General features: G+C 35.2%; 1 protein-coding gene across 5 annotated transcripts in view; it reads right to left on the reverse strand.

Annotated features, from left to right (window-relative positions):
- The window catches only part of RAP1GDS1 (Rap1 GTPase-GDP dissociation stimulator 1), a 169,276-nt gene that overhangs the window by 13,181 nt on the left and 142,371 nt on the right, over positions 1–13,724 (reverse strand). For 4 of the 5 annotated variants that reach the window (XM_015063560.3, XM_015063557.3, XM_015063563.3 and 1 more), the window contains 6 exons: positions 13,514–13,657; positions 12,950–13,081; positions 11,350–11,484; positions 10,225–10,350; positions 9,326–9,465; positions 2,923–3,049 (listed from right to left, as the gene is read on the reverse strand). In XM_015063560.3, coding sequence (XP_014919046.1) covers positions 2,923–3,049; positions 9,326–9,465; positions 10,225–10,350; positions 11,350–11,484; positions 12,950–13,081; positions 13,514–13,657 — 804 coding nt within the window. The remainder of the gene's footprint in view (positions 1–2,922; positions 3,050–9,325; positions 9,466–10,224; positions 10,351–11,349; positions 11,485–12,949; positions 13,082–13,513; positions 13,658–13,724) is intronic. The other variant, XM_015063558.3, reaches the window with a different exon arrangement.

Raw genomic sequence — 13,724 nt, forward strand, 5'->3', positions numbered from 1 at the left:
TTGCAACAATGTGGATGGAACTAGAGGGTATTATGCTAAGCGAAATAAGTCAGAGTAAGACAAATATCATATAACTTCACTCATATGAGGAATTTAAGATACAAAACAGATGAACATGGGCAAGGGAAGCAAAAATAATATAAAAACAGAGAGGGGGACAAAACATAAGAGACTCTTAAATATAGAGAACAAAATGAGGGGTTGTGGGTGGGGTGATGGCTAAATGGGCAAGGGTCATTGAGGAAGACACTTGTTGGCATGAACACTAGGTGTTACACACAGGGGATGAATCACTGGATTCTATTCCTGAAATCATTATTGCACTATATGCTAATTAAATTGGATGTAAATTAAAAAATAAATTTAAAAAAATGAGCAAAAAATATCCATAGGTATTTCACCAAAGAATGTATACAGATGGCAAATAATGATGAACATCTTTTCATATGCTTTACCATCAGAAAAATGGAAATTAAAACCATAATGAGATACTTTAACTACAGCTATCAGAGTGGTTAAAATAAAAAAGTGTCAACACCAAATATCTGGTGAGGATGTGGAGAGGACTAGATCACCTATATAGTACTGGCGGGAATGTAGATGGTACAGTCATTCTGGAAAATAGTTTGACAGTTTCATAAAAAATTAAACCTGTAGTTACCATATAACCTAACAATTGCACTCCTAGACATATATACAAAGAAATGGATACAATGCTCACAAAAAAATTTACACATGAATATTTATAGTAGTTATTTAGTTTTAAAAGCCCCAAACTGGAATCAGCCCAGATGTTTTTTGACAAGAATGGTTAAACAAATACTGGTATGTACCTACCATCGAACACTATTCAGCAATAAAAAAAATTATTGAGACTCAAACAAATTGGATGACTCTTTAGGAAATTATGGGAGACAATCCCAAATGGTCACATACTACATGATTCTATATATATAACATTTTAGAAATGAAGGGAAGATTAGTGGTTTCTAGGGATTAGAAGCAAGGTGAGGGGTAAGAGTGGGAGGTAGGTGAGTGTGGTTATAAGTGGAGGGATCCTTGTGGCATTAAGCCATTCAGTAGCTTGACTATGGTGGTTGATACACAACCCTATACATCATAAAACTATATAGAACCTAACAAGCGCACACAAACGACTGGGGAAATCTGTGTAGGACTGGTAAATTACATGAATAGTTAAAATATTGTTTATAGTTTTGCAAAATGTTACCATTGGGAGAAACTGGGCAAAGTATACAAGGGATCTCTGTAGTATTTTTTTTTTAGTTTTACAAAACTGCATGTGAATTTATAATTAAATAAAAAGAAAAAAAAGACTCTTAAAGGTTGCTTTAATACTATTATCATACAAAAGATTTGTAATTCCTTAATCATGTCAAACACCTGTAAGGAAACAAGGCTAGCAAAATAATGGTTTTCAAAGTGGGTTGTATATTAAAAAGTATTATCTTAAGCCCAAGGAGCCTAGAAAACATTAGGTAACAATAAAAAAAGTTTGTACTGCCTTTTATATAATTCTACGGTAAGGGGACCAGATTCAGGCAAATGCTCTGCTATCAGGAAGCAATGCAATTACAGCTTGTTTGGAAGATACTGGCACAAAACCAGATTCATCCCAGGCTGGGTGGTCAAGCCTATTCTGAAATTGCCCCATCACTTTAAACCATTTAAAATCATGCCATGAACCCAGTTTGGTATTCAATGTCCTCAATGATTCCCACCTTCATTCATCATAGCTCCTCCAACCTAACCCTCCAAGATGGTTGGACTTCTAGGTTGATTCCACCCAAACCCTGTGTTAAGTCATGACTAATCCAGGACTCAAAATGACCTCCAAAGCATCTCTAACTATAGGCCAAGTCACTGAGAATAAGCATATGTTTTCTTGAAGTGTTTTATCTTTAAAATTAAGAAAAATTTTACATCCTATTTATACCTGTGATTTTTTAAAGACTTTTAAAATTCAAAACCCTTTTAGATGAAAAAATCCAAATCTCTCACATCTAAAATCTGAGTAAATGTGACACTAGAGGAAGATATATGATGTTTATGTTTTGGCCTCTCCCTTAGGATAGGGGTTGGTGGGTCCACTTGCTCTTGTGTAGAATTATGGATATAAGTCATCACTGGGAATTAAGAGGTGATCAGTTAACAGTGTTTATCTAAATGGCTTTGACAGGACAAACCTACTAAGTCTATAGTCCTCCTTTGTGGAAGGCAGCCTCAGGCCTTAACCACAGGCATGTGACTGATTGTCCCCAGCTAACAAATCAGAGATTGGTTCCTGGGACAAAGGTTACTATCCATAAGCTAGATGCCTATGAACTAGCTTCTCAAGAAGAATTCTGACCAAGAGGGATGCTATATACTAGACAGAAATTAACTGATTTAAACTCTGCTTTTGCAGAATTCTGAATGTAAAACACACAGAAGACTGATCCAGAAGGTGAAAATTTAGAATGAGGGCAATACTGTAAAGCAACAGAAATCATGGTGATAGAAGGAGATAAGAGAATCCATAGTAGAGATGGAAGAAAAGGTCTGGGTCACTGGAAGAGTAGCAGACTCTAAACCCGCTGTTGTATTCTAAATAATGTTTCATTTCTCTGGGAGGCCTTCTGAAAATGTTTTCTGTATTCACTAAGTGCCTATAACTTGAAGTAACATTTAAGAGTCAAACTCTAAAAGAGAGTCAATGATTGGCCTAAAAATGTTACTGAAAGCAAAAGCTGTCATCGCAATCTACAAAACATGATCTCCTATATTCTTAGCTCTAGGTTGCAGACACACACTAGCAAAAGGCTTCTAGTCATGGTTTTGTCTGACTTCTATTCCACTCCTGTGCTTCATTTCATCCAAGATAAAAATAGGAGAAAATAAGTTCGACACTGGGGTACTTACCCAATTCTAAAGCTGCTATTAGTGCCAAAGCAACAAGGGCTTCATTCTGCATTATTACATGTTCACTAGTTGCCATGGTAACTAGATGCTTGATGCCACCACTCTGTACAATGGTTTTAATTACATCCTACAATAAATAAATATCAAAGAATTATAAACTTTACTTTTAAACAGAAAGAAACTGTACTATAGCCAGTCAATTCATTGTTAAATTGAGTGGTTTCCTGACAGTGTCCTGTATGAATCATTACATTTAACCATATTTTTTTTTCTTCACAGAAGAAAAGGAAAAAGCTTTTAGCTTTAAATAAATTCATCAAAAGATGACAACTTAAATTACCCAGGTGGAAAAGACCATTGCAGTTCATAGCAAGGAATAGGGAGTCCCAGAAGCTACCAAAGAAATAAAAGTGTGATTGCCCCAAATGTTGCCTTACCACAGGATTAACAAAAGAGAGTAAAACTTGGAATAACAACAACAAAAAAAGTCCTTCCTTTTAAATGTTTATTACAGCACCAGGCAGTTGTTCCCCAGGTGATCCAGGTAAAGTCTCTTGTTTTTTTTAAGCTTTTATGTCTTTGTTGGATCTGACAAAACTGGATTACATGCAAAAGGACTTGAGGAGAACTTACATCAAAATTCTGTCTCCCTCGGGCACCTGGGTGGCTCAGTCAGTTGAACGTCCAACGTTGGCTCAGGTCATGATCTCAAGGTTCGTGGATTCAGGCCCTGCATCAGGTTCTATGCTGACAGCTCAGGGCCTGGAGCCTGCTTTGGATTCTGTGTCTCCCTCCCTCTGCTCCTCCCCCCTTCGTGCTCATGTGCATGCGCTCTCTCAAAAATAAACATTAAAAAAAAAAATTGTTTCCCTCATTTCTCATGGTACCTATAGCTCTGTCCTCTCCAATGGCAAAGGAGACAGTGTGCTCCAGATTGAAAAAAGCCCAGTGCCAACATTGACCAAGGAAATTACAGAACCTCTCTGCATCTTGGTGACTTTTTCTATAATGCTGGAATAATGTGTTATCATATGTTTGTGTGATAATTACACGGTTATTACATAAAAAGAACATATAAGAATATATGGCAAAAGTTAGATTTTTAAAAATGGTCACATTTATTTATTTTTTTGTTTTCATCTCAAAGTTTTGTTGCCTGAAAACTCTTGGCCTAAATATGATTTAGTGCAAAGTCTCAATTAGAGAATTTTTAAAAGTAATTTTCTTGGTTCTTACTACTTTCAGTCATTTGAAGTGCCAGATATTAAATACCCCATCTGCATTAGCTTCAAGAGTATATAACTACTGTAATTAGAAATATTTTTAAAATTAATCTGCTAAAATATTTGAAAAAGGGTTATTTTTATTTTTTTAATGTTTATTTTTGAGACAGAGTGTGTGAGCAGGCAAGGGGCAGAGAGAGAGGGAGACACAGAATCTGAAACAGGCTCCAGGCTCTGAGCTGTCAGCACAGAGCCTGATGTGGGGCTCGAACTCACAAACCGTGAGATCATGGCCTGAGCCAAAGTCAGACGCTTAACCGATTGAGCCACCCAGGCACCCTGAAAAAGGTTTTTTTTTTTTTTTTTAATGGTTCCACTTTATATAAATTCTTAAGAAAACTATCTGTAATGTCTTTGCTTTGAGCCCAAACAACATTTAGAGATCAAACAATCTAAACTGATGGGGTCCTAGTACTGAGATTTTATGGTAGTTGTGTTCTAGCATCCAACAAGCTTTTTCTCATCAACCTCTTTTAGTAAGTGAAAAACGATCTTTTAAAGTCTCTTCTAATGAAAAGAAAGCCTCTCAACACACTGCTTACTGGGTGGGCACTTTACTGAAACAGATATAAAATTCTTAAAATTAGTGAAGAATTTTATAAAAATCACAAAGTAATTTATTGAGTAAAGAAGACCACAAGAGATTCATAGACAAACATGCAGTCACCTAATGAAGGTTCCTGGCCTATTATTTCATCCTTTATTTTGTGATTCACCCTGGAAAGTCCACTGTAGTAGAAGGGGCAGGTCATGAATGAAGAAGGAAACTGTATATCAGAAGCAAATAGCTCCCCCGTAAGTTCAAGCATAGGTCCTTTTCCATCTCACTTTTTTGAACAGATATTGAAGTTTTTTTTTTTTTTTTAAATGCCTTGCCCTCTCTCCTCCTACTTCAGTAAGTTTTACTGAGTAGGTCCGCTATGGAGTTACTGTGCCTGACAGAATGGGGGATAAAAGACAAATGAAGCATTGTATTTGTGTTATATGACAAAAGAGAATGATATTGATAGCTGCCCTCTATAGAGCAACCACTACACGCTAGACATTATACAGGGTAGCTTACAGATATTAGCATATTTTTATCCTCAAAGAAAATCCCATTAGCTAGATATTTTCTCCAGTTAATAGACGAAGAAACTGAAGCTCAGATTAAGTTATGAAAATTGTCAGTGATTAAGAGGTAAAAAGCCATGATTCAAATCCAGGCAGTTAGACCGTTTGTGGTCTAACCAAAAGTAAGTGTACTGAATTCATCATAGTGCCATGCACACACAGGCAGTCACTTAATGTGTTCTAAAGAGGCTCTATGGATGTATTTTAAAGTTACATTTTTAAACTTCAAGATATTAAAAAAAAAAAAAAGGGATATCAGCACCATTCCACAGAGCAAAGAGGTTCGTCTGGAGAATTACAAATAATTTCAATATCCACATCTAAAAATAATTTTAACATTTCTAAAATCATTTCACTTATAATAAGTAAACTGTAGAAATAGTAAGATATTTTTCTGGGTAATCCTTCTAAACCCTAGATGTATCTGCAAAATCTCCAAAAATTTTGGACATACTTTAATGCTTCACAAAGTTTTAAATGATGTGTTATTTTGCAATCCTGTTTCTCAAGTTTTCTTATGGAAAGCTAAATTTTGGTACATACATAACCAAGGCAAATTATCTATGTAACAGTCTTGCATATTTAACTTTTATGGTCAATATACCCTTAATAACTGAGATAAATTCCTGCTAAAAACTTTGTTGAAAACTGTATAATAACACTGATTATTACAATGTAATGTTCTGAAATAGGCCTGAGTTCAAGGTAATTTATAGGATTGCAGATTGGTGTAGGCACTGAATCACCTAACAAAAAATTTTCTTTCTCAACTTTGTAGCATCAAAAACTACTTCTCAGTGTAGGATTTAAATGTTTGTCAGATGAATGAGCGAATGACTAAAAACATTTGTTTAGACAAGTTTTTAGCTTGATAATTGACGAAGAATGTTTCACTCTTAAAGGAAAGAAAAAAGTGTCTTTGACAGGAGGTAATTTTTATGTTCCTAATGTAGAGGCAAAATATATTTTCTGTTTTTGATATCTAAATCAGAAGGTCCAGCTAGTTGCTCAAGAGTTCTAGTCCAGGGCACTCTTTTGAAGGAAGATGTGAATTTACCTATTGGCACAAGTGCAGAAATATACTGTATATGGCTGAGATGACTAAGCTAGTGTGAAACCCTGTGAGTCAGTGCAAACTTTCAGAGGGTTGGACTCTAAGACAGAATTCAGGGTGACTTTAAAAGGAGTAGGATCTTCAAAGTTTAAAAATAACACAAGGACAGAGCTATAATTCACAACAGTTGGTTAAGGATCTACAGGAATGTAAAAAAAAAAAAACAAACAAAAAAACAGAAAAAAACCCTTGAACCTAGTGTTTAAAAGCTTATTCCAGAGCAGCATTTTCCAAAGTATGTTCAGTGGAGTGTATTTAATAGATGCAACTTGCAAAAAAGGCCCACTGTGCGATAGTAAAGGATTTTTTGTTTGTTTGTTTGTTTTTAGAGTAGTGCTAATGTGTGCTGTGAATTTCAAAGGCAGGGAAAAGAAATGAACTATTTCTCTAACTAATCTGATCGTACAACCGTTTCTCTTTGTGGAATATTCTTTAGGGTTATTATTCAATAGAACATGTTCTGAAAACTGCTCAAAAGGAATCGCAGATTCCACTTCAATGCTTGTGAAATTTGAAAATAATTCTAATCTGGAGCTCCAGAAGGAACACACCTGTGTTCTGATCATTAAAGTATGTCAATCAAGGTTCCTATTGCTGCTTAGCAGCAATATACACTCAACTGTAGGAAAGATATGCAAAAAAAAAAAAAAAAAAACCCAAACAAACAAAACCCAGTCTATTTGGTACTGAATTATAAACATAAAGTTATAATGTGCCCATAAAGTTATAATCTTGTATCATGGCTATTGTATGTAAGTGATGAATCACTAAATTTTACACCTAAAACCAATTTTACCATATAGGTTAACTAACTAGAATTTGAAAAAAAAATTGAAAAGAAAAAAAAAATAAAGGAATATTCAAGGGGGGAACAGTTTTCTTTAAAAAAATTTTGTTTTACATTTATTTAATTTTGAGAGAAAGAGTGCACAAGTGAGGGAGAGGCAGAAAGAGGGAGAGAGAGAATCCCAAGCAAGCTGTGCACTGTCAGTGCAGAACCCGATGTGGGGCTTGAACCCACGAACCCTGAGATTATGACCTGAGCTGAAATCAAGAGTCAGATGCTTAACCGACTGAGCCACCCAGGCGTCCCTTTTGTTACACTAACTAGAATTTAAATAAAAACTTGAAATAAAAAAAAAGATTCTATGGGGGAAATTGTTTTTGTTACACACACACACACACACACACACACACACACACACACACACTCCTAGAAAGGTACAATGTAATGTTGCTCTTGTCTTTTTAAAGCACCTACATGTGATGGATGCTTAATGGGTACTGGAAAGCTTTTTTCTTGGGGGAGGGGAGAGTAGGGGTTTAGATGAGGGAAAGGGAACCCTGTGATAAATATTAGCAGAAAAGCCTCAACTCTCAATTTAGTCTAACAGTTTAATGAATTTAGTTCCAAGATTAGGTTAAGAAGTTGTGATGCATTTTCCCATGGACATAAGTGAAATGGTCAAAAGGCTCACTCTGGATAACAGGCTTAAAAAAAATAAAAGGTATATAATACAGATACTAAATCAGCTGGCTTAGCTTCCCACCATTATGATCTTTAAAATAATTCATTTAGTCATTCACTGAACAAAAACAGGTTATCAACCACATGTCAGACACATACTAGATTGGACACTGCTATGAGAATGGATTTCATCCAACTTTGTGAGTTCAGGGCACCATATACTATCTAGATATCATTTAATTTTTAATATCATTAGCTAGCTTGGTCAGTGCTTGGTACACAGAAGATATTTTACTCTGAGGATAGTGGTAAAAATAATAACATCAACATTTATGGTGGTTCCATTTACTGAGTGCTTACTTTGTCCTACATTCCAGTTGAGTACTTCATATAGGTGATCTCACTGAATCATTCTCACAACACTTTCGGGTGGGTATCACCCCAGGTTTAATACACTGAGATGTGAAAGACACTTGACCAAGTAAATAGTGGGGATACTACGTGAACTCCTCTGTCTGATTCCAAAGCCTTACTCTTAACTATGATGGACTAGAACTAATTAAAAGCCTCAATTTTCAGTTCTTTTTTCAGAATTCTGGATCACAGGCATCCCTCATTTCATTGCACTTCATTTTATTATTGTGTTTCACAGATACTGTGTTTTTTACAAACTGAAGGTTTGTAGCAGCCCCGTGTTAAGCAAGTCTGTCAGCCATTTTTCCAACAGCATTTGCTCACTTTATGCCTGCATCACCTTTTGGTAATTCTTACAAAATTTCAAACTTTTTCATTATTATTATGTTTGTTATGGTGATGTACAATCAGTGATTGACAACTCACTGAAAGCTCAGATGACGGTTAGCATTTTTAGGCATAAAGTGTTTTTTTAATGAAGGCATAAAAATGATTTTTTTAAAACATGTTATTGCACACTTAAGAGACTACAATAGGGGCGCCTGGGTGGTGCAGTCGGTTAAGCGTCCAACTTCAGCCAGGTCAGGATCTCGTGGTCCGTGAGTTCGAGCCCCGCCTCAGGCTCTGGGCTGATGGCTCAGAGCCTGGAGCCTGTTTCCGATTCTGTGTCTCCCTCTCTCTCTGCCCCTCCCCCGTTCATGCTCTGTCTCTCTCTGTCCCAAAAAAAATAAATGAACGTTGAAAAAAAAAAATTTAAAAAGAGACTACAATATAGTGTAAACACAACTTTATATACATTAGGAAACCAAAATGTTCATTTGACTTGCTTTACTGCATTTTCACTTTATTGCAGTGTTCTGGAACTGAACCTATATGATATTTCTGAGGTACACCTGTAATGTATTTATATATAAATAGTGAAATGCAAGCTTATTTATAGGATCTATGATATTGAGTTTCCAAAGGGGCCACTTGCAGGTTTTCCAGCAAATGGTTTCCTCTGGAACTTACTTTTGATTTACTGTGTCGTATGAGGGCAGACAGCAGTCTGTTTGACTCCCCCATCACACCAGCATGATCTTTGGCTTCACACCATTCCACCAAGCGCTCCACTAATTTAACATTCTTTCCCAGTTGTTCAGCAGCTTCTGCTATAGGAAAGAAGGCAAACCACAAAAGAAACAATCACTGATAGGCAACCAACTGAAGTACCTGGCACGGACTGTAAGAGTGCAAAAGGAAACTATACATCTAAAACCACAGCACAATGATTTTATTAAGAACTGCGAATACTCCGTATCTGATGGACTGTTTAGCTTTTTCTATAAAGTGGTGGACTTTAATACAAAATACAAAAATACAATTTTATACTCTTGTGGTTCAGCCTGGTAGTCTGTTAGTACTCTGGCAAAATACAACAAAGAGTATCAGAAGGACTCTGAGGAATCAATACAGACAAAGGTTTAGAATTTAGAAATAAGTAAATAAACGTAAGTCATTCCAAGCAGTGGTTTTCATGGTTGTTTCTGTAAACAGAAAAATGATCTCCCTGTCTGCCAAACAAATTAAAAAAAATTTTGACTGTCAGTATATTGAAACAGGATTCTTAAGACAAAGTAAAAATGGGTATGAAATACTAAAACATAAAAACCCTTCAGAACTGCTAATGAATCAGTGATAAACCAGGATTATATGTACAATAAAGAGATGCAATATAATTTCCATTTAAAGTCAATTATAACCAAGCATGGGGATTAATGAATGGAGCTCTAAAACCAGTCTCTTTTTGCCTTTTATTTGCCATTTATCTTTATGATTACATAATTCTCAAAGCTAAAAACAAGTCCTTTTCAACTAAGGCACACTGACTGTCATACCAAAAATGTACCTTGGGAAAGCATTTCTTTTACCTTGTGCATCTATTAACATTCTCAACGTTCCCAGAAGTTTGAACTGAACTGGGGGCATTTCGGACTTAAGGAATTTCAAAACTGCCTCGGTGACTCCAGCTGATAACATCTTTGCTTTATTTACAACTAGAGAGAGAGAGAGAGAGAGAGAGAGAGAGAGAGAGAGAGAGGAGGAAAAAGAATATAGTTAAAATGGTGCTAGCATTCTTGATGATAGTCATTCAGTTCAATATACATTTATTGTCTTACTATTTTTAAGGCCCCATGTTACATTTTTCTATTTAAAGGTCATGTTGCTTTTCTGTGTATTTTAAGAATGGGACTGGGGGTGAGGGTAATTATCTTGTTTGTCTTTAGGAGCATAACATACAAAATCATACATACTGGCTTTTTAAACCTAATCTCAAAACACTTAAACAATTTGAAAAGGAACTCTGACAATGTTGTCTTCTTATTTACAAAAAGCACAATTCCTCAGGCTTAATAAATGTTTCTTTTTACCTGTGTTCTTGATCCAATTGTGTTACTATAGATGTTATAGACATTAATAAGCAATATTAATCTGTTATATGAACCAAATTGATATCTTATAGATTGTATCATCATACAGTTATACTATTTTACCTAATCAGAAATTTATTTTTAGAAAGTAGAATAATAGCTTTAACTATCTCCTGTACTATTTACCATGATAATGTGATTTCATGGCTCAAAGTGTCTTTAATCCAAAGACACATTAAGGCTATTTTTAAAACTTATGTCTGCTTATACAGAAGGGGAACCCCCCCCTAAAAGTCATTCTTATAGGGACTCTCTTAAATGATGCTATTATCCTACCTCAACTGAAGATGCTTAAAAAAGCTTAACCATACAATATGATGAAAATCTAGGAGTTTACAAAAGGTAACAGAATATTTGAATGATCTGAACAAATACAACAATTATACCTGTATAGTCTTAGAAAACTTATTTGATATATCTCCATTTATTAGTGAGAAAAATATAAATAATTTGAAGATTTTTTTTTCTTGGTCAGGGCAGGTCCACAAATCACATAAAATAAATACCTTCCCAAAACAATAGATCTTATTTCTTACATAGTTGTTCACCATTTTTAAGTCTTACCTGGAATGGCCAGATTTCTGAGGGCACTTAATGCTGCATGCTGCACAGTTACATTTCCATCTTCTACATGTCTGTCCAGTAAATCCATAAGTTTTTCTACAATTCCATTGTCTACCATATGGATACAATTTCCATCTGAACAAAACAAAAGCATTTTTTCCTTTCCTCTTTACAAATACCTATAAATATTTTATAATAGTGATGCCTATCAATTGTCCATTATACATTAGGGGAAATGGAACTACATGAAAATAAGATGAATTCCAATACTTTCTCCCATCAGATTTATAGATTTTTTTCTTTATTGAGTGAGAAGTCATGACCAGAAAAATCTCTAGCATAGAGCCTGACAATATATTAGATGAGTAAATAGAAACCACATGCTTAAAATGTCTACCAATAATTTTCATTTATAGTCAAATAGGCCTAAGTCCTGCCAATGTTACAGTGACAGTACTCTATATTTTGTTATCATGGCTGATGTTTATTTTTCAATGACAAAACTTTTGAAATACGTATGTATAAAGCAGAGAGAATATTATAATGAACCACTCACTACTCCACATTTACCTTCAACAATTACCAATATTTTATTATTCCTAATTACATCACTAAGGAGTGAATGATCATCCTCAGAAGTAAGGAAGTAAAAATGAAATAAGCCATCCATTATGATATACAATTCACATTAGAATAAATTCAAGCTAAAAACAAGAAGAACCGATTTTCCTAGACACAGTATAAGTTTCTAGACTGAACAGAAGTTCCAGACTTCAGAAAGGAACATGAAGGTCTGGTGCCTTGGAAATGTTATTAAACCAAATTAAATATTCTAGTCTAAACGAGAGGATTACTCACACTTAAGTTCAGTAGGCACAAAAGGATAAATAAGGCACAATAACCCTACAAATAATACTCACATTATTAAATTAAAAAATCACCAGGCGGGGCACCTAGGTGGTTCAGTTGGTTAAGCAACTGACTTCAGTCTGGGTCATGATCTCATGGTTCATGGGTTTGGGCCCCACATCAGGCACTCTGCTGTCAGCACAAAGCCCGCTTTGGATCCTCTGTTCCTCCCTCTCTTTCTGCCCCTCCCCTGTTCGTTCTCTATCTCTCAAAATAAATAAATAAAAACTTAAAAAAACAATCACCAGGCAAGAGAGCATATCCTCCCAGGTAAGAGGATATTAGAATGGGACTCAAATTTACTGATCTCTAAAGTATAGAGTACTCAAAGAAGGACTTTACAATCACTATTCATGATCTTTAAAATACCAGGACTTAGTTAAATTGCACAAAATATGTAATTTGCTAGAAACAGCACTAAGTAGGGGTGCCTGGCTGGCTCAGCTGGTATAGCATGTGAATTTTGATCTTGGGGTAGTGAGCTCAAGCCCTGTGTTGGTAAGCAGAGCTTACTTAAAAAAAAACAAAAACAAAAACAAAAAAACACTAAGTATTTCGTATCTCTAAAAAATTAAGGTAGCAGTCACTTCATACTAACTTCTGAACTGTTCGTTTTAGTACATGTGACGGTGAACAAAAACAAAAACAAAATAGAACATCTGATTTAAAAAGGATAATATGACATGCTTACCATTTCTGGCAAAATTTGCAATGGCCAGTGCTCCAGCAAGCTGTAGCTGGTGGTTATTTGATGGAATCCAGGACAGCACCCTTTGAAACACATTACCTTTTCCTCCTTCAAATAATTTCTGCATGGATTCATCTGGAAGTAAATGAAACAAATAGATAAAAGGAAAAGAATATAGAGCAACAAATCCATATTCCTAAATGAATATCCAACTGGATAACTATACACTTCAGAAATGATATTTCATAAAAGGACAAGTAATGACTCTTTTTATAAAAGAGTTTAGGATTTTTCTAGTCTAAGTCCCAAGTAGCCCTCTAGCTTTTAGTGCCACAGTTGTCCTATGACAGCTCTTTGAATATTGTAAGATAGTGAAAACCCCTCTTTTCCAGGTTCACTATCTCTAGTTCTCTTCATGATGTGTTTAAGGTTTCAAATCATCACACCAGGATTAAATGAGGCAGGAAAATGAGAAAATGCCTAATATATATAGTGTTCACAAAAGAGACAATATATTAAAAAAAATCTAATAATCATGTTCTTAGGTTGACTTAAATTATAACTCACCTCCAAGAAGTAATAAAACCATTAGATCTGAAGCAGTTTTGAGCTCAGCAATATCCTCCTCTTTTTCACTATCCACTTTCTCCTGAACAGTCTCTAGTAGACATTCTACCAGCCCTGCTTCCACCAGCTGTAGTTTAATAGCATCTAAAAAATAATGTGAACAAAATAACCAAAACTTGAGATGAAACAGAAGTTCTGGTATAAGCAACCT

This window comes from Acinonyx jubatus, chromosome B1 (assembly GCF_027475565.1).
Source record: "Acinonyx jubatus isolate Ajub_Pintada_27869175 chromosome B1, VMU_Ajub_asm_v1.0, whole genome shotgun sequence".
Lineage (NCBI taxonomy): Eukaryota > Metazoa > Chordata > Mammalia > Carnivora > Felidae > Acinonyx > Acinonyx jubatus.